Raw genomic sequence first — 23,105 nt, forward strand, 5'->3', positions numbered from 1 at the left:
AGATATGACGATTAATCTCTTGCCAGTCCTGTGCAGACTCTGTTGGTCTTGGCTACCATGTTCGCAGTTGCGCTCGTATTCTGGTAGGAGCCCCGGCCTCGCCGTGGGATCGGCAGTGCCAAGGCAACCCTGGCTGACACTGCTTTTGCTGACCTTGTCAGCATGGCCACAGTCATGATATAATGACAGTGAGCACCTTTGCCTCACGTCCTCTGCACCATGACAATATCCACCAGCGCCGGAATGGTGTAAGTCATGGTGAACAAAGGCCCGTCCAAGGGCTGTCACACATGCAAGCGGCGCCGTGTCAAGTGCGATGAGGGCCGGCCAAGCTGCGCCGCGTGTATTCGCCTGGGTCTCGCCTGCGGGGGCTACGAGATCCGCCCGCCGCGCATCCGCTTCGCTGCACTGAAGACCGGGCCCGGGCCCGGGTCCAGGTCTAGCAGTCCGCAGACCCGCGAGCGAGCCTCCGGGCCGGCGTCGTCCGGCCGTCCGGCTTTTGCGGCATCAGGCAGCAAGGACAACGGAGTCGTTGTACCCGCCTGCCGCCAGACCCAACACCGAAAAGAGCAACCGCAGACCCGGTCGCAGTCGCCTTCGACCTCGCCTTCAGCATCGCCATCATCACACCACACACCAGACCCGCCGGCCCGTGATGTCGCCCTGGGCTTCCTGGTGCAGTACTTTGCCACCTATGGACGACACACAACCACGGCGCGCGGGTTCTGGGAGTCGGTCCCGCTCATGCTGCGTTCTGAGAGCTGCACCTCGCCCGCGACCGTGGCCATCACCGCCGTAGCCATGAGCATGCTGCACCTGTGGAAGGGCAACGCCGCTGCCTTTACGGCGCCCAACCCTGCTCTAGGAAAGGCACTTGCACGGCTGCAGTCTGCCCTCTCTCTGCAGCATCACCGCGTCGACTTGTCGTCGTCGTCTTCGTCGTCGTCGTCAAGGTACTCTGCCGTCCTGGCGTCACTTGCGCTGCAATTCTACGACGACATGCTCGGCCAGTATGATCGCGCGAGGCCGCTGACCATGGTCCATCACAAGGGCGCCGTCGGGTTGTTGCTGGCCTCTACCGCCAGGTCGACAACAACAACAACAAATCGCAGAGGCGGTGTGGCGATCGAGACCGAGGTGCAGGATAGGACCCTGAGGGCCCGGTTGCTGAAGAACATGCTGCACCTGGAGATCATATATGGCCTCAGGACCGGATCTGCCATTTCGCCACGCCTCACGGAGCTGCTAGCTTGGCATGACGGCGGTGATGCCAAGCATCATTCCGGGTACGGGTCAGACGTGGACCACAAGCCGGCAGATCAGCTAGACCGCATGGGTCTCGAGGTCGTCAATCTCAACCATCTTTTCTGCTCCGGTCTCGAAGACTACAGCCTAGAGCAAGTTGCAGACCTGGACAGGAGGCTGTCGGCGTGGCCATCCCAGATCCCCAGATGCTGGCACCCCATTGTCGTTGCCGTGAATGACGAGCCATCCACCAGCACAATTCCCGTTCCGAGTCTGGTGCAGACCTACAGCGCCCTGGGGAGTTATCAGGTCTATCCGTCCGTCCAGCTCGCCAGCATCTGGAACATCTGGCGTCTCGAGAGGCTGGTCCTACTGCGAATGAAAGTAGCAGCAGCAGCCAAGTCCACGGTGCCTCTACTCGGCAGCATTCATCACGAGGAGGCACCCCATTGCAACCGTTTTGCCTCAACCACTGGCACTTCCACTTCCACTGCTGCTCCCCCCCTGCTCGATGATGTCCCCACGCTGAGGCACCAAGTCCAACACATGGTTGACGAGATATGTCAGTCCGTGCCCTTCCACCTGGGCAATCGCTGGAAACGGGGCTCGCTGGCCGATTTCGCCGACAAGACCATCATGCAGCCGAGCTACCGTGACTTCGCTATCCCCACGCATGCTCCTCCTCCTCTTCCTCGCATCCCGCCGCCGCCTACATCGTCTTCGCCGTCGCCGTCGTCAGGAGGAAGCCATGGGCCAGGAGAGCAGCACGACTCGCTCCTGACGTCCTCCTCCTCGGCCGAGGCGCAAACGGGTCACATCATCGCCCAGGGCCCGTGGCATATGCGGAGGACTCTAGGGCTGCTGCTGGGCATGTTGTTCAGGCAGCGCGATGGCGGCGAGCTGGTCGCGTGCCTGAGGGAGGGACAGGTCGCGTGGATGAGAGAGCAGTTCGTTCGGACTGGGGTTCTGCTGGGTATTGATTAGATTTCTGAAGTGTTTTAGATGTCTGCAAGGGCAATGATGTTGAGAATATGGCGATTTTTGTGGCGTATTATACTAGGGCTTCTTGTTGGGGACAACAAAGCTGTCAAAAACAAGCCACAAAACGAAGTGTATGACCAAGATCTCATGGTGGCAAGATAGAAGATGCTGGACCACCCCGCGCCTGTGAGCATACTGATATGGTGGCTGCTGCCACGAGAACGTTTTGCCTTTGTCTTCACCAGATTGTCAAGAATCGATGTAGCTTTTGTTTGGTTGACGTATAGTTATGTATATACATATACGTATGAATCCTTTCCCGCTACTCGCTCGTGCTTCCCCGACTTTGTGTTGATCTTCCGCTTGCCGCCCCTCCACAGCCATCTGACAATGGCAACAAGTACAAATTACATCCACAGTTGAGATCTACTGCTTACTTCTTTTCGACGTCAACATCGACATCACGGCTCTCTCGCTTGCTGGGTCTCTATCTCCGCCCCTATCCCAGCTCCCGCCTGCTTGCTTTTTGTCATCTGCGCAACCAGATCCGCAAACTTCATCCCCTGCTCCCGGGCAATGCCGTCAACCTTGGCCGCCCCTTCTTGGATATCCCGCCTCGCCGTCGTCAACCTACTGGCAAGGAGATCCCTCATATCCCCACCTGCGGCCGCGGCGGCCCCGCCAACACCGTGGCCACCAGTATTCCTGCTACCAAAGCTGACCTTGCCGCTGCCGTCGCCGCCGATCGCGCCGACCTTTGCGGCCAGACTCCTGCCCGCCTCGACAATCATGCAGTCGTCCGCGGCCCACTTCTCCACCTCCTTTGCGCCGAGGAGGCGGGTGAGGTAAGTCTTGGACCTCTCCTTGTGCTTCTGGGACCGGATGCGCTTGATCTCGGCCGAGAAGGCGCGGTCGTAGATCGACTCGCCGTGGAGGTCCTCAAAGTCGATGCCGGTGGGCGAATCCGACACGAACTGCTGCTGCTGCGCCGAGGCATCGCCATGAATGAGAGTTTCGTGCCCGTCGTCAAGGTCGGTGTGTATGCCCAGCCCAGGAGGCGGCCACTTGGGTTGATGTGGAGTCCGGACACTGGTGTCTGTTCCAGCTGCGGCGGGTGGTAGAGACAGGGCAGCTTGGCTTGCACCCTCTTGTGAGGCGAGGAACGCCCGCCGTTGTCTGACAAGCTCGGCGGCTTCCTCTGCGACCGTCTTACCACCCGACGTCGTGTTGTCATTAAGGTTGTTATTGTTATCGCTTGGTGTTGATAATGACAATGGAGACAGTAGCTGAGGAGTCGGCAGGACGCCAGACGCCAGGCTCTTCATCTTCTCCACCCCTGGTAGTACGATCCTGCTGGGGAGACCTAGGGAGCTAAATGTTCGCGAGGTTGTTGGCTCTGGGGTAGAGGCTTTGCTTTTGGAGATGAGGCACTTGAACCGGTGAATAGCCCGCATCTGGAGATGACGTTAGGATCGGGTCGGTTGCACCTCGAAAATTCCAATACACGTACAACGTAGAACATGTGGCTCATCTTACGGGTGAAGGCGTGATTCACCTCCATCTCGTCTGGGGCCTCGATAAGAGTGGCGCAGTTCTCCTCTTTGCTGAGCAACGGGTCGCTGCCTTCGTTTGTGACCCAAGGGTGTTCCTGCCGGGGTGATCCGAAGTCAGTGAAGCACCACTAAAGGGACCAAAATCGCTGCTTACCCGAAGTTCTGTCATTGTTATCCTGGTGTCTGGGTCCTTGTTTAGAACTTTGGACATCAAGTCTGCGAAGAGGGGCCCTTCATCTGATGGTATTGGGACCTCGTCGTTACGTATTGCTTCATACATCTCCAGCACGCCTGGCTTGTTGAATGGCAGCTTGCCGTATCTGAGGCAGTACAGCGAGACTCCCATGGACCAGATATCTGCCGCTGTGCCAGAGACATCGCCGTGTCTTGCGACACATAGCTCTGGAGGGAGGAACGCCGGGGAGCCTGCGGACTTCTTGGTCACCATTAGATCAGGCTTCTCAAACATTTCTGATACACCAAAGTCGACAATCTTGAGGCAGTCGTCAGCTGCCAGGAGAAGATTGTCTGGCTTGATGTCGCGATGGACCACTCCTTGCGCATGTACTAGATTGGCAAGGTATCGGTCAGCTTTGGCGCCGATGTCTTCGCATCTTTGCTTTGTATCAGACTTCACTCACGATACTCTATGCCCAGAATCAGGTCGCGGAACCATGTCCTGCACATATCTTCACTGTACGGCTCAGCATCCTCGTCGAGCCCGACTTTCATGACGACGCCCTTGTGGCACATTTCGAGGACCATGTACAGAGAGTCCTCTTCTGGATCATCCAGCACTTCGATCAGGGCCACCAGGTTCGGGTGGTTCAGCTTCTTCATGATGGCAGTCTCCTCCCGGATGAGGTACAGGGCATCTTTGATCTCGGCCGCCTTTTGCGACTGGAATTGTCGGCGCTGGGCCATGAGGCGACCTGGGCCCGGCCCAGCACTACCACCAGCAGTCATGTCTGGACGCCTCAGGATGTTTGACTGGATGCGTTTCCGGAGCCGTGTTTTGGAAAACTCCTTGACCGCCTTGAGAAAGCCATTGCGGTGTCAGTAGCCACTAAATGTCCGTGGGAATATCTGGACCACCAGCCACCGATGCTTACATATTCCTGGCCAAACTGGTCGGTCGCGAGGTGTACAGCACCGTAAGACCCGCGGCCAATCTCCTGGCGGATGACATATTGGTTTATGCGGTGCTGGGTGCCCTCTGTCTCGTCACTAGTATACTGCGTTCTGGCATTAAGGGTTTCCTGTGTGGTCTCGCATTAACCATCTGCCCACGGGCGGATATGTTCTGGTGCCAACTCGTCGCTCTGCTGACCTTGATCTCACGATGTTGTGAGGGGGTACGCTTATGCTGCCTCAGGGGGCTCTGATACTGGGGACCTGGAGGTGCCGACCTTTGATCACGGCGTTAGAACCACGTTTGTGCAGGCCATTGAGAGGACGGTCGCATTGGCTTACAGGTGAGGAGCCAGGGGTGGCCGCTCGAAGCCAGGGCTCACGGTGGCATCGTCGTGGACGGCAATGCGGGGAGAGGGCATGCTGTGGAAGCTCCATTGCCGGGCCTCTGTGCCAGCCAGCGGCGGGCTGGGCGTCCCGGGCGACGATGCGGCCTGCATGGCTGTCCCAGAGTGACGATCACGACGCTCTTTGAGGGTGCGCGGCGAAGCAACTGTAAGTCGTGGGTCAGGGCCAAGGCTGGGCAGGGCAGATGCTCAAGCTGTTTCGCATGTGAGGACGCCAGGCACGTCGAGGTGGGGTTCGCGCGAAGCTGTGGGAAGGCGCACCCGAAGGTCAAGGACGCACGGACAAAAGAGTGCGAATAGGAAGGGAGGAAAGAGAGGAAGCTGTCTCTGCCACGGCTCAGCGGCAAGAATGCAGCCCACGAAGCTGTCCGGAGGAGTCATCCATCATATACCGAGAGGATGGAGACCAGGATGGAGAGAGAGAGGCAGTCAGCCCAACCCATCAGCCCTAGCTCTAGACTGCCCTGAGGCCGCCTTGGGTTGGCACCCACCTCAGGTGCACGGGTACCGGCTTGTCCCTGGGCCTATCGACGGCACTGCAGCTGGTGGCCAAAAGCTTTAATAACCCAGGGCAAAGCCAATCCCATGAGCACTAATATCAGATGCCGCGACTGCTGGTGCGGGAGACCCCCCGCGCGGGGCCGTCGAAACCCCTGGGGGCCCTGGAATGGCGCGCTGGCGTCAGGACCCCCAGCTACAACCCTTGGAACTCCATGGACGCAGCTTCCTGATAGATGTCCACACCGTTGTTCCCTCTCTACACCCAACCCCAGCAACACTCATTCCCTGATAGCATCTCACAACACCACACGGCAGCCCCGAGCCACAGTATACGGGTCACACGACAAACTCACCTCCTCAACCACTATCGCCTACTCTCCTCCGCCCCCTTCCAGGATACCCCCTGCCGCCAGGATGCCCGTCCAGATCTACTCCTTCTACATCTTCGACCGCCACACAGAGTGCGTCTACAGCAAGCTCTGGCTCGGCCAGCCCGCCGGCTCCGGTCCTCTCCAGGCCGCCGCTGCCGCCTCCACTCCTGCCGCCCGTAACCGCGCCTCCGACGACGCAAAGCTCATCTTCGGCACCGTCTTCAGCTTGCGCAACATGGCCCGCAAGCTGGGCGGCGACGACGACGCCTTCATCTCCTACCGCACCGCCACCTACAAGCTCCACTACTACGAGACCCCGACAAACCTGCGCTTCGTCCTCCTGACCGAGCCGGGAGCGCTCAGCATGCGCAATGTCCTCCACCAGATCTACATCAACCTTTGGGTCGAGTATGGTAGGTCAAACTCTCCAAAATCCCTGGAGACAAGCAGAGACCTGCTAGGGCGGGGGGTTCTATGTGATGCTTTGAGCAGTCCTTGCTGACAAGTGTACCTTGGGTCGTAGTCGTCAAGAACCCCCTCTCGCCCGTCGAGCACAAGGGCGGCGCCGGCGTGCGCAACGAGTTGTTCGAGCTCGGCCTGGACAAGTTCATCCGTGGCATGATGTGAAAGGAACCCCGCGAATGAGCAGCAGCATGATCCCACTCAACTCTTATAGACGCCGGGATGTTGTGGTTTTGCGTCCTGGTAGACATGCCCTTTACATGTGCTTTCTCGAGGCATGCGACACAAGTGGTTGTTGCCAATGTTCCGAGCTCGACCGTGCCAGATGAGCACTCAACCACACGTGTCCACTGCCTTCCCCGCGGTCGAGGCACACCACGGGCCTTCGAGACGATTTGAGAACTCCGAAACTGCAGGACTCTGAGCTACATCTGTCACGCAGTCCATCTTTCATATGGCCCAGCTCTGCAAAAAGCAGTCAGCTGCGGCCATACTAATCGCTCATGGAAGTCGAATGGTAAATGGGTATGGCTTGCCACACGCACCGACCTCATCTCGAGGGCAAACGCCTCACAAGCCACTGAGCAGCAGGTCTCTAAAGAAACGGGACATGGGGTGAATTCCACGGCAGGAAGCTCGGGCGTTAAGATGCCGCCATCTCAGCCATGAGTCGAACAGAAACTGACCCAGGCCCCCACACCCATACATCGCGCGGGTTTCAGAGCCGTGGAGGACGCATTGGCGATTCACGAAATGGGGCAACCCTGGTAGAGCCTCAAGCCGGAACTTATGTCGCGGAGCGCTGGGTTCAGTGAGAGCAGCTGTCCTCGCGACAGATTGACTACAGCGACAACGTAATGTCGTAGCTGCTTCGTTCTTGCTCGGCCCTTTTTGGGGCTATAGTACAACAAATTATGAGCAGGCAAGCTCACCACGACGACCACTTCCTCTGCAAGGAACCAACAATACTAAAGAGCTCGTGATAAAAATCAAAAACCAAATCCACCCCCCATCCTCGCTATGACTACAAGGGCTTTTCATATGTGAACATGTTCATTGCTTGCGTCATATGTCCTCTTGTGATCGTGATCGTTCATCAATTATATGTATATGGCTTTGTCTTTAATCCGCTTCATATATATTACACATGGCATGCCAGTCCCAGGGACAGGGAGGTCACTGCCTCGTCGCGGCTTCCGCCTTCTCCCACGCGCTCTCAAACGACGAGGATGCCGCCATCGGGTGATCAACCATTACAATACTCTCTTCGACACCACTCGCCTGCTGCTGCTGCTGTGCTGATGATGATGCTGGGGTAAACCCGGCCTTCAGCGGCGTCGAGGCAGCAGTAGCGCTGGCCACGCCCTCGGCGGCGCCGTCTAGGCCACCGTCCGCGGCAATCTCGTTCTCCCAGTTGCTGCTGTACACGACTGCCGCGAACGCCTCGAGGTCGCGCACCGTCTCCATGGCCTGCAGGTACTCGTTGGGCATGCCGTTGCCGATGCTGTGTGCCTGGCGCGTCAGGACCGACAAGATCTTGGGCAGCAGGACCACGCGCGAGTCGCTCTGAAGCTCGAATTCCGGGATTGGCGTGGCGGCCGGCATGTCGTAGGCCCCTGGGAGAACCTTGTTGTGCAGCAGCACAGAGAAGCCAGCGTCAAGGAGCAGACCCAGGACGTGGTGGAAGGGAGGCGACTCGATCAGGTCGGATGTTTCATCTACAAGGCGCCTGAGTGACGACGCGGATGGCGAAGGCAGTGGTGGCGAGCCGGTCTGAGTGTCTGCCGTGGCGCTGTCGCCCAGTACGCCGGACTCGCGCAATACAAAGTCTTCAAGAGTGGTTGGTGGTAGCAGGAAGCGCAACCACCTTGACCCGTTTCCGTCAAACTTGGGGCCACCTTCCATCTTCTTGCGCACCTCGATTGTGAGCTGAGCAAAGTTGTCGAAGCTGAGGAGATCTCGGGGGCTAAGGTGGCCAAACACCTCCCTGACCGCCTCTTCCACGCGCTCGCGAATGTCGATCCAGCCACGGTTAAGCAGCCACCAGCTGAAAGTCAAGTATTTGCGGTTGACCTCAAAATCGCTTCCATACACTTGATCGATGTTGTCGTCGTCGTTATTCTCCAAGCTGATGGTAGATTGGTTAGTTCCAGTGGCGAGCGAGACAACGCTTGAAAGGTAACTTCGGCGGCCCAGCAGGTTCAATTGGAGTCTTGTGAGCATGGTAAGAAGCGCAAGTGTGTAGATGAGAGTAAAGGAACGAGTTATCGCTGCAGTGCAAATGGTCAGCCTGCGTACATCGGTCATTTCTCGTTGTGTTGTAAACACCAATTGACTTACAGCTTATGGTCAGATCGTCCCAAAGCTGCCTCTTGGACTTTTTCTTCTGACCTGGAGGAGCCAGCGTCGCTGCGGATGGAGCTGGAGCTGGAACTGCAGTGGCTGGGCGACTCTCCTGCTCGCCCTCTACTGCAGGCGCTACAGCCGCCGAGGTTTCTGTCTCTGCTGGCGGGGGCACAGACGTCTGACTGGCATGGAGTACGCTCTCACTCTGGCCACTAAGGTTGCTCCGGCTCTCGTCTTCAGTGATGGTTGTGTCGGCGATACTGGGAGGGGCGGCGTTCGGGTCGCCACTGCGCACGCCCTTGGCGCCCTTCATTTGTTGTATCTCCAGTGTGATCTTTTCAGTGTTCATACTCTCGAGGATGTTGGCTGTCGCTGTTGGTAACAAGGCCAGGACTGTGAATGTGCAGTCTTCCTGGTTCTGCTCGAACCTGCGCCGCAAACTAGGAGCATCACACGTCAGCATCGGGGCCCGAAGTAAGTGAGCATGTATTCCCCCACGCTCGACCATGAGCTTCCGAGATGTGAAAGGATTGGCCTACTTCTCCTTGGCTATGCGGTCGCTGCTCATGCGCTCGCGGGCATCATTGATCTTGCCGAGGACGTATTGTGTGGCTACATAGCCTGCGCCAATGACACCGACACCGATGGCGATGGGCGTCCGGTTGCGACGCAGCCATTGCCTCGTCGCCGTCAACATGGCGGCGCCGTATGTGTATGACGTGCTCGCTGGAAAGCAATCTGGGGGCTGGCTGGACCAAAGGAGGCCACTTGCGCGAGGGGCGAGCGGCGAGAGGGTTCCGGGGTGGGTTGATTTGTGTCGAGTCGAGACCCAACAGAGAGTCGCAACGAAGCTGCCAGTGGGTTAAGCAGTGACGGCAGTCTGTAGACCAAGTTGCTGCGGTTGGGTGATGGCACTGTTGGGCCGGGTCGATGGAGGTTGGGAGCAGCTGAGTGGTGATGCAGAGACATGCGCTGGCCCCAGAATGTCGAGGCGCGCGTCGGACCCCGGGCTGGCGTCTGTAGCCTCGGCCTCGGCAGGGACTGGGGGAATGCACGATTGATGGGCGGAGCTGCAATTGCCGTGTCCAGCTAAGCACCAGGGGGGGGGCGCTGTGCCGGGTAGGCCTACTTGCATCGAGGTACCTAAGCCCGTGCACTGATAGGTACGGTACTCCGTACAGGCGACTCCCTCCCAACGGACCGTCACATGTGCAAACTGATGGCCCGCCCCACTTGCACTTCCACAGCGCTAGAATCCCCTGCAAGCAGCCTCAACAGCTCCAGCAAGCAGCCTTGTCGTGCGGGCATGGAGGGGCCGCTACCGGCGGCGCTGCCTGCGACGTCAACTGACCCCAAACCATGGATGGCGTCAGTGGCCATTGTTCTCGTCCACCTCTCGCAACAACATGTAGAGACAGACACACACCCACGACCCCACGCACCCTCAAGCAGCCATGGAGCAGCAGGCGCCGCAGGAGTTCATCCTCGAGGCCTTCGCAGACCCTTCTTCCGTCCGTGATGTCGTCAGAGGTAGGCAGACATCCAGGCAGACCCTGCTCTTGGCCGCGCCGCGGGGCACTCGCCGAAGATGCTAACGCCGCCGGGCTCTCTCACACCAGGCATTCTTCACACAATCTTCTTCCACCGCTTCTTCCCCTCGCTCAGCCCAAACGCGCGCGAGGTCCTCGACCTCTCGCTGCCCTATGTCGAAGATGCAGAGCTCGACACAATGATCGAGAAGCGCGCCGGCGAGCTCTCGCGCGACCTCGACGCAACCCGCACAACCCACCCTTCCTCCACAACCCCGACGTCCTCGTCCTCGCGGCCCGGCAGCAGCAGCAACAGCGATCGCAACCACCACTACCGCACCCAGACACACCCCGCAGCCATCGTGCCCTCGTCCTCCTCCTCCTTTTCATCAGCAAATCCTGCCGCCGCCGCCGCTGGCATAACTGGGACATCAGGAAACGCCCCCGGATCGACCCCGACCGGCGGCGGGCGCGGCACCATGAGCGTCTCCTTCTTCGAGAAGAAGCGCCGGAAAGCGTGGTACATGCGGGCCGCGGGTGACGAGGAGGTCTGCTGGGAGCGCTGGACGATCAAGGTGACGGTCGCCGAGCCGCGCACCGACGGCGAGCGCGCAAAGGTCCGCAAGGCAATGGAGCACACCCTCCTCACAGCCGTCATGAAGATTGTGACCTGCGTCAACACGCACAGGGACCACATCCCCCCCATCACCACGTCCGAGGCCAACCCGTTCCCCTATCAGATCACAGTGAACCAGAAGGATGCTGGCTGGGCGACCAGGATGGGTATATACTGAGCCCATCCCGCACAAACTGGCGTACGTGCCTTGTCGTACATGGATTATTATTTTTCAGCGATGGGTCAGTGATTTGTGCGTAGTTCAGTGGCGTTGGCGTTGTGCTATTGGCGTTTTATCATATTTTTCCCCCATACTTTTCATAGACGAGCTATCAGATCCCCATAAAGCCAGACGAGGCGCATATTTTTCTCGAAATGACACCCAATCAACCAGCTCAAAATAAGAACAATATGAATAGCAACCGTGAAATGCAGCATAAAATGCAGTTGGAATTGGAAAGCATCTATAAAAAAATAAAAAGGGCCTAGACAACAAGTTCCGTGTTTGATGGAATATTCGTTGGCCGTGGGCTGATAAACACTGTAGTGTAAATCTTAGTGCCGTCATCTCAACGATTCCAGGCCGTTACTGCAGCACTCTCAAAAAAGAATATGCTCGGGACCAAGGCTATGTTCCAAAACCCACAAGACCACGTCAGACATCAAACACTCCAACAGCAACGGACGCAATAATATTGAAGGAGATCGGTCCCGCCTGGTGATCTGGCTCTCCAGACAACGAAGCCGAGTTCAACGGGGCGGAACGCTTTCGCCTCTCAATGTCCAGACTGAGCGCGGGTCCGAAGACAAGACTCGACTGCTGCGGAATCGCGGTAAAGTCGGGTATATCATTGATGACCTCGCAGTTGCAGCACCAGATGGCCAGTAGGACAGGTCTGCCCTACGCTCACCGACTAAGAAAAGACCTGTGATTCAATTCACTGGCACGACAAGAAGGAACGAGCCAGAAAAACTGGCAGCCACCGTGATGCAAGAATTCTCAAGCGGTTTGATAGAAAGCAGCGCTCTAAATACAGTTTCTGTGTGGTGCTACCGTGAAAAACAATTGGCCACCCATTATCCCGTAGGATTAACTCCGTTTCTGTCCAGGGCTTGCCAAATGCTGATATCCGTAAAAAGACAAAAACCAGTTCCACAATTGCGCGTTTCCAGCCAATAAGGCTTTACATGTATCCAGGGCAAAACCCAAAACCCAAGTCAAATGCCCGACATAACGAAAACTCCGTGTCACACCGTTCTGCAACCGCAGACCCCAAGCTTTACTCGGATCGATAGCAGATCTCTCAGCCCAACATGCCTGCAGCTCCGGTGCATGTTTTACTTGCTCAGGCAAACAAGTAGATGTTGCGGTGGTGGCATGTGCTGTAGGGCGTCCGCAAATCAATGTACGTTGCGCTCTTATAACGCTCAACAATAGACAAGAAAGCCCGGAGGCAGAAGTAATGCGGTATATCTTTTGTTCATCCGCAGTTCTCGTGAGTCTGAACCGCTCATTATGATTGGACAGTATTTATGTCCTTGTTCGTCATCATTCGTATCGTTCATCATGTGTAGTGGTAGGAGGAGCTGGTGGGTCATGATGTTGTCGAAGGCGACGCGAAGTTTTGAGATGACACCCTCAGAAGGCCGAAGTATAACTGCGGCCAAAGGCAGGTTTCGATGAAGGCCCCGCGGCAGACTGGTTGCTGCCAATTTTCTCGAACCCCTGCAATATGTCCAGAGCGCCGTCATCCGGATCATCTTCGAAGAGCTGAGTGCAGATGTCCTCGATACCTGTCCATTGCCCTTTTGACGTGGGCGCGGCCTTGGCTGCTGTCGGAGACTGCAGGAATGCCTTCATGGGAGACGACAGGCCTTCGAACGCCTTGCTTGGCGTTTCAAAGTCGAGGCCCAAGGGCGGTGTGGGTGCCTTCAGGAACGGGGCTGAGGTGATGGCCTTGTTCGATGCTGATTTGGTAATTTCTCCCAACGCGTCCGCAGAGGTAGTCCGCTCAATCCGTGCTCTTTTCACAGGTCGCTTGACAGGCGAGCCGGTAGTGTCAACCGCCGAGAAGAAGTTGTCGAAAGCGGCATCATCGAAAATGTCAAAGTCGACAGGGTCGGCCATGAAGTCATTGACGCTGAAGAGGGAGTCGTCCAGTCGGAATGCAGGACTCCACGGCAGATCTTCAGACATATTACTGACACGGCGCAGGGGCGAATTCAGCATGTGGTTGACCTTGTCGCGGTGCAGACGCAGGTTGGTGTTCGGCGAAACAGATGCGGGAGGCTTCAGGGGCTTCTTGAACTTGACAGCCGGAGTCAGCGGAGGCAGCATCTGGCCGATACCGTCGTTTTGCTGGCGTAACGGCGATGATGATGGCGGCGCGCCGCCATGGGAACGTCCACGAGTAGGGCTGTCGTAGGAAGATGCTCGAAGTCTGGCTATCTCCTCCTCAGCGCGTCCGCCTGCCCGGGAACGCTTGCTCCTAGGTCGATCGGCTTCGGAAGTGAGCAAGCGACCAGCCTGGTTGGAACGCATCACAGACGAGTCCAACGACGAGATGTAGCCACTATCGTCTAGAGATGCGTCCATTGAGGCGTACTTCCTCTTGTGCTTGCGAGATTGAGACGACCACGGTCCTCTCGAGACTGGCGGCGGAGTATTGCTCCTTGGCTCCATATGCCTTGGAATTGGTGGTGAAGAATGCATGATGGCGGGCAGAGGAGAGTAGCTGCTATCGTTGGGGAGGTCATGCTCTTGTTGCTTAATGGTGTGATCCTCGGGAGCCGCATTGTCGGACATGGGGATTGTAGCATCGGATGAGACCTCCGGTGCTGGTAGAGGTGCGGCTTGTAGGGAAAGCCCGTTGTGAGATTGTAGCGATTGCATGGGTAGCACTGGCGGTAAAGAAGGGAGACCGGCCTGGTAGACGGTGTGCTCGACCTGCGCAGGCTCCAATCGACTGGCCACCGACATCACAGGAACGTTCTCCGCCCCCGTTGCAGCTTTCTTAGTGGTCTTCTCTTTCGTGAATTGAAGCTCCATGCCTGGCTCGATCACCCAGTAGTTGCCCTTTCCTGGATCATCCTTTGGTCGTTCCTGCTTGACGAAAGCTTTATTCAAGCTAAGGTTGTGGCGGATGCTATTCTGCCAACCAGCGTCGTCTGCCTTGTAGAATGAATATGAGTCTGAGATCCACTTGTATATCTGTGCTAGTGTCAGGCGCCGTTGAGGCGCGCGCAGTATCGCCATGCCGATGAGCTGAGCATAACTATGGTTGGGTTTGGTTCCGTCGTCTGCGAGCATCGGCATGGTCTCGAGACTGAATCCATCCTCTACTTTGGTCTTCTTCGCTGGCCTGGAATCCTTGATAGGGGCTGCTTCCATGAGGCCGCGCTTGGCAGGGACTTTCGGATAGAAGTTCTCGAGATTGACGTTGAAGGTGGGCGGAGCCGGGTAAAGAGTCGGCTGCATGTTCTCCTTGCCGAAGTTCACAGTGGACTCCATGCTTGGCTTCTGCGCCACGGTCTTGAATCTTGACATGAGAGGTTGCTTCTTTGGCAGCGAATCTGTTGAACCCCGAACCCCTTCGCTTGGGGGGAAGATTGATACTGAATTCAGTTTGTTGCTTTGTGACTGTCCAAGGGGGGCAAGAGGCATTGTTCTTGGTTGTCCGTTGGGTTTGTAAGGCGAACCGGCCTGCTTCTGAAACCCATTCGGCGGTTGAAAGAGCGCATTGGCATCTGTGCTAGAGAGTGCTCGGCGTGGTGATGTTGGCTTTCCTACTGACGGCATCGGCGCTCTGCTGATCGAAGGTGTGGGATGGTTGGCGAAATCGTCCTGAAAGATGTGAAGCGGCTCGCTATTGGCCGCGAGGCGTGTTGGTTTGGCCATCGTGGCCAGTGTGAACGGTGTACGTGCTAATGAGCTGTTGTGTGTCCTATCGGAGAGTGCCCACAAGTATCTGAAAGGTCGGTCAGCGCTGCAGGCTGGAGCAGTGGAAGTCGATGCCTTGTCGTGGAGCGTTATGTTGCGGTGTAGCGATGCAGCGGTGGGAAAGCGTAGGGTGACCCGGTCCGAGTCTTGAGTGAATGCATAAAGATCGGGGAAGGCCCGGCGATGCACTCACACTTTGTCAGGCTCTTTAGATTTGATTAGGAGTGGAGCCGCCGAAGCAAGGGTTGACCGTGTGGCGCGTTATGCTCTTTGTCAAGAGGTCTGAGACAGTCTGGCTGGATTGGATGAGCTAGGCTGACGAGGTTCTGACGGTCTGGATCAGAGTCTCTCTGTCATCGATGATTTTCGAGGACCGCGGGTGGGCGAGAACAGCCAGGTGCCGGGCGGGTGCTCGTGTCGAGGTCTCAGATTCTGGTGCCTGTGCGTCCGTTTTGCGCGCAGTGTCCAATAGTCACGGCAGGTGAGGAAGCGGTGAGGTGTATTATTTAGCGGCGCGAAAGTGACAAGATGTCGGATTGTGCGTGTTGGCGGGAAAGTCGTGAGTCCTGCTGGCTGAAAGAGGTCGATGTTGGAGAGGAGAGAGAGTTTGGGGTGCCGAGGAGTGCGTGCAGCGTGAAGATGTGCGGAGGTGAGCGGATCGACCGACTGGGAACGAAACAAGGAATGGAGGGTTGCAGCTTGGGGGTCATTCACGGGCAGGCACACTCCCAAGCTTCCAAGCTGGGCGTCAGAGTGTGGAAGTGGTGCGTGGATGTGGGCTGCCGCAGCCAGTAGATGAGCGCAGAGAGATGGGTGTGCAGGAGACGAAACGTTCGCGGACACGGCAAGAGGCGCGCTCTGCAGGTCTGGACTGGCAGGGGTTGGCCGCCGAGAAGGAGACCCGCCAGCTCAGCAGATCCAAGCGCCGCCACGATTGGCCGGCAAGTCCGCAGGCTGACACGTAATGACCAGGTCTGTGTCGAAAAGAAAGGCGCTTGCAAGGTTATGGGTGGACAAATGGATCCAAGCACTGGCGGGGAGAGAGGGGCCGTGGAGGAGGAGGGCCTCGCGCATGGGCGAGCACGAGTCGACTGCCGGTAAATTGTCAAGCTCTCTGGGGCTCGCGCAGCAAATCTGTCGCTTTGAAGCAAGGGCGACAAAGGTGGGTTCTGGAGGTCGAGGCAGCGCCTTCTCCTATGTCCGCTTGCGACAGGGCAAGCAAGTGACGTCTTGCTGGTGGTTGTGTCGTTGACAAGGGTTTAAGCAGGGAGTTGATGTGAGGAAGAGGAGGAGTTCGTGTGAGAAGCCGAGCGGGGGCTTCTGTTAGTGATGATCTTTGTCGCAGCAAGAGGGGGTGCTTGCACGGGTCATTAGCATCAACAGCTTGCCGATGCTCTTGTGCTCGAGTTCAATGTCTTGCCTGGCGTGTAAGCCAAACCTGTGTGAGCCAGCGAGCCTGGTGCCACCATCCGGCTGAGGGCATACGTGCGGTGGTCTGCGAGAGGTGATGTTGCACTTGACGCGCCGGCTGTGCCTGAAGACGCGTCCTGGCGCGTCACTTTGTTTATCCCAGGTAGCTCTCTGATTGGCTGATAAGACGGGACTGCCTCGCCATGATTGGTCACCTCAGACGCTAAAGCACGTCTGTATGCAGGTGCAACACCTAAAAAGTCACCTCAGGCGCATTTTACTCCCGCTCAGCTGCCGACTATCGCGCCACTTGCAGCTCTTCTGGCGTCTGGCTTCCGAGATGCGCGTGCATGTCCTGGGTCGCGATGTTGACTGCTGTTGTGGTTGGCACTTCCACATTCAACGAGACAGCTCGCTTTGAATTGCGTGCTAGCATGGAGGCGGCCCCGATCAGCCCATGGGTGCGAACGACGCCCACTCCCCTGAATTTGCCTAGTACAAAGTGAAAGTGGTCCGTTGGGTAGCGTAGTCCACGTTCGCATTCTCCGAGATCACTTGGATCAGCACAAAATGGTGGGTGTTGATCCTGGAGAAGGATCTCGATCGAACGAGTCGGCGTTTTTTCGTTCAATCGCGTCATCTCCATCCCAGGCAGCCGCGGATATCCAGCCAAGAATGCCAGTGTTGTCGATTCACGCTAGTCAAGATGCTCTCAATCTGGTCGTCCGTTCTGTGACTCGCTGGGCACAGCTGCTCAGAGTGCCCACGACCAATCTTCGTAAGTTCATCCAAGCAGACTGCTAGAGGGCATCGACCATCGTCGCGCGGCAAGTCACCCACAGTCCTGCCTCGCATGAGATTGCCTGATCCACGCGGGATCATCAATGCCAAAGTCTTCTGGATGTGACGTTGGGAAGCCATGTTCGGGAAGCACGATCTCGACGATCGTATGACATCACCAAGCCAAGGACTCGAGCTTGCCCGGGATCTCTCGACGACGCCAACCCAAAAGTCCCGGTTCCAGGTCGTTGATGGGAAGTTGTAACCACTTCGAGTTTGGCTTGCACTCGTCGGATCTCGTACCCTTGTCCTTGTGCCTGACCCCTGCTGGCCACTTAAGTTTTGGCTCGTCCCTGGCTCGCCTCGTCTCGTCTCTTGGGCTGGTCTCCGTTCTTGGGCCTCGTTTGTGGTATGAACCGTGCTGCCTATGCCCGACCCGTCTTGCCCCTCCCCATTATCGGCTTTCTGTCGAGACCATGCTTCGGGACGGGTACAGTAAATGCTAAACCTTGTGTTCGTCTCATTTCCGGATGTCAATGCACAGAACTGACAACTCATCGTGACTCCTCCGCGGATCCACTTGCCGGCCATGGGATGGTTGGTTCTGGACCAGGGGTTCGTGCCCGAAGTCTGTGAGCGCCGCTGGCTCTGCCTTCCTTGATGATTCTAGCGTTACTTCTCCTGAAGGCCAACGTGGATGCAGCCTCGTTCCTGTTCAGATTGAGCATCGGCCTGAGAGGCTCAAATGCCCCAGTCATGGCTGTTCGTCTGGAACATTCTGCTGGATCTTCTGCTTGAATCACTTCTCAGGAGCGTCTCCTTAACAGTTCCAGATGCTGCGGGACCCGCGACACCGCAGGCCGGCATTCAACGACGACTGTACCATAGTATGCTGAGCAAGCCGCTTTTGCACTTGGCAATCCTTTATAGTTCAGCTTCGCCGTGAGGTTTTCGGGTGTTTCACGAGGGGAAATGATTTGGAAGACTAAATTTCTTTTGTGCCTCGGCGGCTTCCGACAAATTGGAAGACGGAGCTTCTGCGCCAACGAGGCGGAGCCTGCTCCGTTTTCTCACAAGTCCTCCCGCTCGTTGAGCCTTTATTCCACGAAAGGATGCCGCTATCAGGAGCCAAGGGAGAGAGCGGCACCTCCAGTCAGCCATTGTGGTTCAAGTTTCTCACGGGGGAAGCCTTTTCCGTCAAGCTCGCGTGCCGAGCACGCATGCCCGCATTGTATGACTTTGTCATCCAGCACAGAGGCTCTCGCGAGTGGATGTCTCGCAACCGTGGCGCTGGGCAAGCAAGTGTGCTGAGCGTGCGAACTGCTGCTGCCAACCGCCTCGCGCAGCCGCATTCAACGATTGAATGCTCCGGCCGCACAGACGGCACATGCTCTGGCAATCCTGCTCGTTGAAGACTGGATTTCGGCATGAGCCGACCACCAGACGTGCCAATGTCTGTGCCCCGGTAGGATCACGAACCACACTGAGAGCGTCTGAGCGCCGGCGGTACAATGTGCATTGTCCAATTCCTGGAATGACGTATGAGCCCGCTTTGCGAGACTGGCGGTAGGAATTCCGTTCATGCGCGCCAACGATCTCTACAGAGATTTTCTGATCATGCGACTGACACGATCTCGACTGCAGGGCTCGGTGCTTTGGCTTTGGGCCGTGATCAAGCCATAGGGATGTCTGGCAGCCTGAGACAATCCATTCACGCAGGGCGCTTTCAGCGGGAAGAAAGCCCCACATTCCTTCCAAGCACCCCGCCTCACAATAATCAGTCACGCCAGGCAGGTGAGCTTGATAGCTCCACAAGCATGAGCATGTGCTCGACAGCCTCGCATCGCTAAGCGTATGTCACGTCTGCTCGGTCACCGATTCGACCTGGCCAGCCAGGAGAAGAGACGACCGACTGTTCAACGACCGCCCGGCGCAGCGAGACACCGCCGCCTTCTGCAATGATGCCGGACTGGCGAGACGACTATCTTACCTCGCTGCAGGAAGCGGAGAGGAACAGTGCTGTGAACAAAGATCTCGTCGATGCTTGTTAGTAAGCCTGGTAGCTTTGTGATGTTGAGCCCGAATTAAGTCAACATGTCAACGACTCGGCTCATCATGCGTTGCCCCGATCAAACACCCGTGCCATGTCTCTTTGTTACCCGTGGCATCGAGCTGACCTGATGTCATCAAAGGCTCCCAGCTGGCTGATCGAGTTGCTGTACTCGAGGCGGAAAAGGCGGTTCTGCTGCAAAGACAGCAGCAAACAGCCCAGGCACTACAGGAACCGCAACCAGGCACTTTCACATCAGCCTTCAGAGCCGCAACGCGCTCACCATGGCAACAATCCGACAACAGGAGCGGCACGCCGCCTCCGCCTCTGCCTGCGTCATCGTCATCATCTGCATCAGCCGCAACTGGTGGTGACATCACGGGTGGCGGCGGCGGCGGCGGCGGGGACGCAGCAGCACAGACAAGGCTACAGCTTGCTGAGGCCTTGCGGTCTAGGGGCCAGCTGCAGACCAAGCTGCGCGCGGCCGAGGACGAGCTCAGGAAGCTGCGGAGCTCAACCCAGGTTGCGGCCAAGCAGATCCACGATCTCAAGACGGAACGCAACTCGTTGCAAAGCAAGCTGCGGGATCGGAATGAGGAGCTCGATGCCAAGACCAAGGCTTTCCTGGTATGTTCATGGCCCTCTTTTCGGGCGTTCCCCCTAGATCACTGTGCCGGCGATGTCACGAGGCATGACAGCATTCAAGCCCCTCATGTCGCATGATCAATATGGCTTTCTGAAGCACAGAGCCAGTCCAAAGCCAGATTGCCCCCCTTCCCCGCGATTCTTGATCTTTCTGACGTTTCACCCCTTGGGAATAGGACGTGCAAGACGAAAACTTGGCGCTCAACCTAGAAATTGCCAGCCAGGACAAGCGCATGGCCGCTGTCAAAGCCGAGAACAAGCAGCTCATCGAGCGCTGGATGAAGCGCGTCGGCGAGGAGGCAGACGCCATGAACCTTGCCAACGAGCCCTCTGGTACGAGCAGAAGGCGATGATGAGTGCGGGAGTGACGGGTTTTTGACAACACTTTGAAGGCATTCCAAGAACTGAAGGCTGCAACGCAACCGAAGATTGAGCATCCAAACATTGCCGCGCTTTACGTTCCAAGGAGTCGGTCCTGTCTATGGTCCGAAGTATGCTCGCGCACATGGAGGCCCAAAGTTTATGTCAACCGTAAAAGAATGAGACGCGCCGAGTCTGTTGCGAGGCTAAGCTATGCAAGGTATGTGTTCTTTATATTTATTTACAAGAAATGCCCGGTCCGGCTTGCCCATTCCACTTCTTTCTCATCGGGAATAGGCACCGGTCGGTCTATACAAAAAGTGGTATCGTTGCAACAAAAGGCCCCATGGGCCGCGTAAGGCACTCTCCATCACGTACAAAAGAGCACGTCTCTTGGCGACAGATTGCCTTCCGCGGCAATCTGCACAGCTGTGTCTTTACTTCTTTGTCGATACAAAGTAGTCGCCACCAGCAGCACCCCAGCTCACCCAGCCCTCGTGGTAACGGAACTGCTCGACTTCCAAGATGTTGTTGGCAACACTGTTGGCGGCCGCCTTGTTGTCGTGTACAAAATTCTTAAGAGAGATGATTTTGCAACCAGGCTTGAGATCGAGGAACATGCTAACCAGGTGATCATTCAAGGTCGAGGTGAAAGCCTTGTTGTTGACCAGCACAACATCTGCCTTCTTGAGTACTTGAGGCACCTTCTCGCTCTTGGTGAAGTCACCTCTCTCGAGTGAGACTCGACCTGGCGCAATGCCCCAGAGTAGGCAACGGTTGCGGAACTCGCGCTCCTGCTCCTCGGCGAGGTCGCAAGCATTCTCCATCATCTCAAAGCCGTAGCTGCTGCAGCCAACTTCAAGAGCAGCCTGGAGGACGACATTGCCTACACCCGAGCCGAGATCGACAAAGATTTGGTCGGATGTCATCTGGGCCTGCTCGACGAGGATCCTGTGCACGAAATCGTGCATGAGCTCGCCATAGACATTGTCGCTGCCCATGGTGTATTTCTTGAGGTTGTCGACTTTTGGTGCGACTATCCGGTCGTAGACTTGGGTGAGGATGAACGTGACGAGACTCGGTGGGAGGTGATGGAGTTGGTCGAGGTTCTTCGCGATGGTACCATTTTTGACAAGATCGAGGAGCCGGGCATTATATCCCTTCACGGCCGCCTTGAAGTCTGCAACGTTGCCAAAATTGTCGCTGGAGGAGCGCTCGAGCTGTCGATGAAAGCCGCCGTTCAGATCAATAAACGGAGTTGCGTCGGCTCCCGTGACGTATGTATGCCCAACGTGCTGAACCACCTCAATGATATCCTTGACAGAGTTGAGATAATCTTTTCTCCACACAAGCTCATACTTTTCAGGTTTCGAATTCGACGGGTACTGCAGCTCAACCGCGACCTCGTCCTCCTTTGCGCCAAAGATGGGGGGGCAGTTGTTCTTGGTCGAGGCGACATCGGCGCCGTGGACTATGCGCGGCTCCCTAACCTCGTCGCCAAATGCTTTCTTGTGCCGTAACTTCCGATTTACATCGGTTTTCAGCCCATTCGCTCGCAAGCGCTTGTTGTGATGTACGCTGCTAAAGGGGTCGTCGTCCTCGGCGCCGTCGTCGCTCGAATCGTCGTCGAATGCTGGCGAATCTCTTGGCGTGCTTATTATAGCCTTGCGCTTCCGAGAGCGCTCATCGGCCGAGGACGGGTAAGGCGAGCCGCTCTTGGAGCGCGCATAGCCGTTCGGCGGGGGCGCAAGGGATCGCCTGGCGGCGCCATTTGTAGGCGAGGAGGACGACGAGATTGCGCGGCGGGAGAGGTGCGTGATGCGACCGTTGGCCGAGGACTTTGCAGCGGGCGTGGACGCCGCGGAAGAGGTTGTGGAGGTGGCAGGGCGCGGCTTGGGCTTCTGCTGCACGACCACCTTTTCGCGCCGGATGGCCGTGGGCGCGGCCTTGACCTTGGCGTTTGCGCCGCCAAAGATGCCCATGGCTTGTGCTGCTGCGTGTAGCCGTGGCAGGGATGGAAAGCCGCAGGACGAGCGAGGAACTGGTGGGCGCGAAAAAGGGCGACGGGCACGAGCTGGCGGCGGAGTTGGGTGATCAAAGGGTCGTGTGCGGGTGGGTAAGGCGTGAACCCTGGAGTACTGCTACCTCGAGGCTCGAACAATGTCGCCGCCCCAGTGGCGTCGGGGCAGCACCACTGTCCAAGTATCGGGTACGAGCGCCGGGGAAGTTCTGGGTGGGCCCGGCTGGGTCTTCGTTCTCCCTGGTGGGATGTTTCTGGAACAAAGAGGCCCGTGGCCAAGCGAATAGTGCGGGGGATGACGCACGTGTGCAGCAGCACCAGACGATCCAGGTTGGGAGAGAACAATGCAAGCAGAGGACAGAAAAGCACCAGACGCGAAAGTTTTGTCGCTCTGAGTCTATGTACAGGCACGAGGGGCCAGGAAAACACATGGCCATGCGACAGCCGCAATCGCAGGTCATGAGGCCAGGTGCTGGCTTTCCAAGGCACGGGAAGGCCAGACCCCGCAGGGAAGGTGATGGAAGGTACGCGGCACAGAGACGATCGGTGCCTTGGAAACGCTCCAGTCTGAGAAAGTCCTAGACGCCACTTAGCAAGCCACCGTGGTTGTCCAGCCATGGCTTCAAGGAGGAACCATCAGTCCAAGGCGTCGGCGGGCTGAAGCGTACCTGGACGAAGGTGACAAAGGAAGCTGGCGAATCATGCATCGCCAACGAAACCCCGTATGCAGGAGTGGCAGGTCCAGCGGCTCAGGGGAC

The 23,105-nt window shown here is 57.2% G+C and overlaps 9 protein-coding genes across 9 annotated transcripts; 5 read left to right on the forward strand and 4 right to left on the reverse strand.

Annotated features, from left to right (window-relative positions):
• The first annotated feature begins 341 nt into the window (after window positions 1-341).
• Window positions 342-2,508, forward strand: B0I36DRAFT_314533 (uncharacterized protein). Its single transcript, XM_046152775.1, has one exon. The coding sequence runs from the start codon at window positions 745-747 to the stop codon at window positions 2,227-2,229; it is 1,485 nt and encodes a 494-aa protein (XP_046016770.1). The 5' UTR covers window positions 342-744; the 3' UTR covers window positions 2,230-2,508.
• On the reverse strand, window positions 2,476-5,852 carry B0I36DRAFT_314535 (kinase-like domain-containing protein). Its single transcript, XM_046152776.1, has 7 exons — window positions 5,253-5,852; window positions 5,110-5,188; window positions 4,892-5,038; window positions 4,421-4,814; window positions 3,934-4,346; window positions 3,737-3,874; window positions 2,476-3,680 (listed from the first exon to the last, which is right to left on the reverse strand). Exons 1-7 carry the CDS (start codon window positions 5,408-5,410, stop codon window positions 2,688-2,690), a joined length of 2,322 nt encoding a protein of 773 aa, XP_046016771.1. The 5' UTR covers window positions 5,411-5,852; the 3' UTR covers window positions 2,476-2,687.
• Window positions 5,853-6,232: 380 nt separating this feature from the next.
• On the forward strand, window positions 6,233-6,816 carry B0I36DRAFT_237002 (Longin-like domain-containing protein; the record flags this gene model as incomplete). Its single annotated transcript, XM_046149509.1, has 2 exons — window positions 6,233-6,602; window positions 6,713-6,816. 2 exons carry the CDS (start codon window positions 6,233-6,235, stop codon window positions 6,814-6,816), a joined length of 474 nt encoding a protein of 157 aa, XP_046016772.1.
• An 841-nt stretch (window positions 6,817-7,657) lies between these two features.
• Window positions 7,658-9,986, reverse strand: B0I36DRAFT_283354 (Peroxin-3). Its single transcript, XM_046151544.1, has 3 exons — window positions 9,537-9,986; window positions 8,992-9,437; window positions 7,658-8,921 (listed from the first exon to the last, which is right to left on the reverse strand). The coding sequence occupies exons 1-3, from the start codon at window positions 9,692-9,694 to the stop codon at window positions 7,828-7,830; spliced, it is 1,698 nt and encodes a 565-aa protein (XP_046016773.1). The 5' UTR covers window positions 9,695-9,986; the 3' UTR covers window positions 7,658-7,827.
• Window positions 9,987-10,218: 232 nt separating this feature from the next.
• Window positions 10,219-11,599, forward strand: B0I36DRAFT_314540 (autophagy-related protein). The gene is made up of 2 exons (XM_046152777.1): window positions 10,219-10,527; window positions 10,617-11,599. The coding sequence occupies exons 1-2, from the start codon at window positions 10,452-10,454 to the stop codon at window positions 11,318-11,320; spliced, it is 780 nt and encodes a 259-aa protein (XP_046016774.1). The 5' UTR covers window positions 10,219-10,451; the 3' UTR covers window positions 11,321-11,599.
• A 1,081-nt stretch (window positions 11,600-12,680) lies between these two features.
• On the reverse strand, window positions 12,681-15,407 carry B0I36DRAFT_69323 (uncharacterized protein). The gene is made up of 2 exons (XM_046163220.1): window positions 15,276-15,407; window positions 12,681-15,110 (listed from the first exon to the last, which is right to left on the reverse strand). The coding sequence occupies exon 2, from the start codon at window positions 15,038-15,040 to the stop codon at window positions 12,782-12,784; it is 2,259 nt and encodes a 752-aa protein (XP_046016775.1). The 5' UTR covers window positions 15,041-15,110; window positions 15,276-15,407; the 3' UTR covers window positions 12,681-12,781.
• Window positions 15,408-16,822: 1,415 nt separating this feature from the next.
• Window positions 16,823-18,241, forward strand: B0I36DRAFT_428239 (uncharacterized protein). The gene is made up of 3 exons (XM_046162450.1): window positions 16,823-17,270; window positions 17,613-17,762; window positions 17,943-18,241. Exons 1-3 carry the CDS (start codon window positions 17,063-17,065, stop codon window positions 18,068-18,070), a joined length of 486 nt encoding a protein of 161 aa, XP_046016776.1. The 5' UTR covers window positions 16,823-17,062; the 3' UTR covers window positions 18,071-18,241.
• A 992-nt stretch (window positions 18,242-19,233) lies between these two features.
• Window positions 19,234-20,400, forward strand: B0I36DRAFT_359322 (autophagy-related protein 16; the record flags this gene model as incomplete). Its single annotated transcript, XM_046158110.1, has 4 exons — window positions 19,234-19,318; window positions 19,465-19,949; window positions 20,144-20,300; window positions 20,360-20,400. The coding sequence occupies 4 exons, from the start codon at window positions 19,234-19,236 to the stop codon at window positions 20,398-20,400; spliced, it is 768 nt and encodes a 255-aa protein (XP_046016777.1).
• A 150-nt stretch (window positions 20,401-20,550) lies between these two features.
• B0I36DRAFT_262196 (histone-lysine N-methyltransferase, H3 lysine-79 specific) lies at window positions 20,551-22,309 on the reverse strand (the record flags this gene model as incomplete). Its single annotated transcript, XM_046151149.1, has 2 exons — window positions 20,551-22,085; window positions 22,185-22,309. 2 exons carry the CDS (start codon window positions 22,307-22,309, stop codon window positions 20,765-20,767), a joined length of 1,446 nt encoding a protein of 481 aa, XP_046016778.1. The 3' UTR covers window positions 20,551-20,764.
• Between the last annotated feature and the right edge of the window lie 796 nt (window positions 22,310-23,105).

This window comes from Microdochium trichocladiopsis, assembly GCF_020744255.1.
Source record: "Microdochium trichocladiopsis strain MPI-CAGE-CH-0230 chromosome Unknown B0I36scaffold_2, whole genome shotgun sequence".
Taxonomy (NCBI): Eukaryota; Fungi; Ascomycota; class Sordariomycetes; order Xylariales; family Microdochiaceae; genus Microdochium; species Microdochium trichocladiopsis.

Coding starts and splice junctions, on each gene's coding strand:
- B0I36DRAFT_314535 (XM_046152776.1), bottom strand. CDS start 5,410: ATGCAGGCCGCATCGTCGCCCGGGACGCCCAGCCCGCCGCTGGCTGGC. Junction 5,039..5,109: donor CACAACATCGTGAGATCAAG/GTCAGCAGAGCG, acceptor GAGACCACACAG/GAAACCCTTAATGCCAGAAC. Junction 4,815..4,891: donor ACCAGTTTGGCCAGGAATAT/GTAAGCATCGGT, acceptor GGCTTTCTCAAG/GCGGTCAAGGAGTTTTCCAA.
- B0I36DRAFT_428239 (XM_046162450.1), top strand. CDS start 17,063: ATGGTGGGTGTTGATCCTGGAGAAGGATCTCGATCGAACGAGTCGGCG. Junction 17,271..17,612: donor AGTGCCCACGACCAATCTTC/GTAAGTTCATCC, acceptor TGGCCACTTAAG/TTTTGGCTCGTCCCTGGCTC. Junction 17,763..17,942: donor GAGACCATGCTTCGGGACGG/GTACAGTAAATG, acceptor TGATGATTCTAG/CGTTACTTCTCCTGAAGGCC.
- B0I36DRAFT_283354 (XM_046151544.1), bottom strand. CDS start 9,694: ATGTTGACGGCGACGAGGCAATGGCTGCGTCGCAACCGGACGCCCATC. Junction 9,438..9,536: donor GACCGCATAGCCAAGGAGAA/GTAGGCCAATCC, acceptor TGATGCTCCTAG/TTTGCGGCGCAGGTTCGAGC. Junction 8,922..8,991: donor GGACGATCTGACCATAAGCT/GTAAGTCAATTG, acceptor TTTGCACTGCAG/CGATAACTCGTTCCTTTACT.
- B0I36DRAFT_314540 (XM_046152777.1), top strand. CDS start 10,452: ATGGAGCAGCAGGCGCCGCAGGAGTTCATCCTCGAGGCCTTCGCAGAC. Junction 10,528..10,616: donor CGTCCGTGATGTCGTCAGAG/GTAGGCAGACAT, acceptor CTCTCACACCAG/GCATTCTTCACACAATCTTC.
- B0I36DRAFT_314533 (XM_046152775.1), top strand. CDS start 745: ATGCTGCGTTCTGAGAGCTGCACCTCGCCCGCGACCGTGGCCATCACC.
- B0I36DRAFT_69323 (XM_046163220.1), bottom strand. CDS start 15,040: ATGGCCAAACCAACACGCCTCGCGGCCAATAGCGAGCCGCTTCACATC.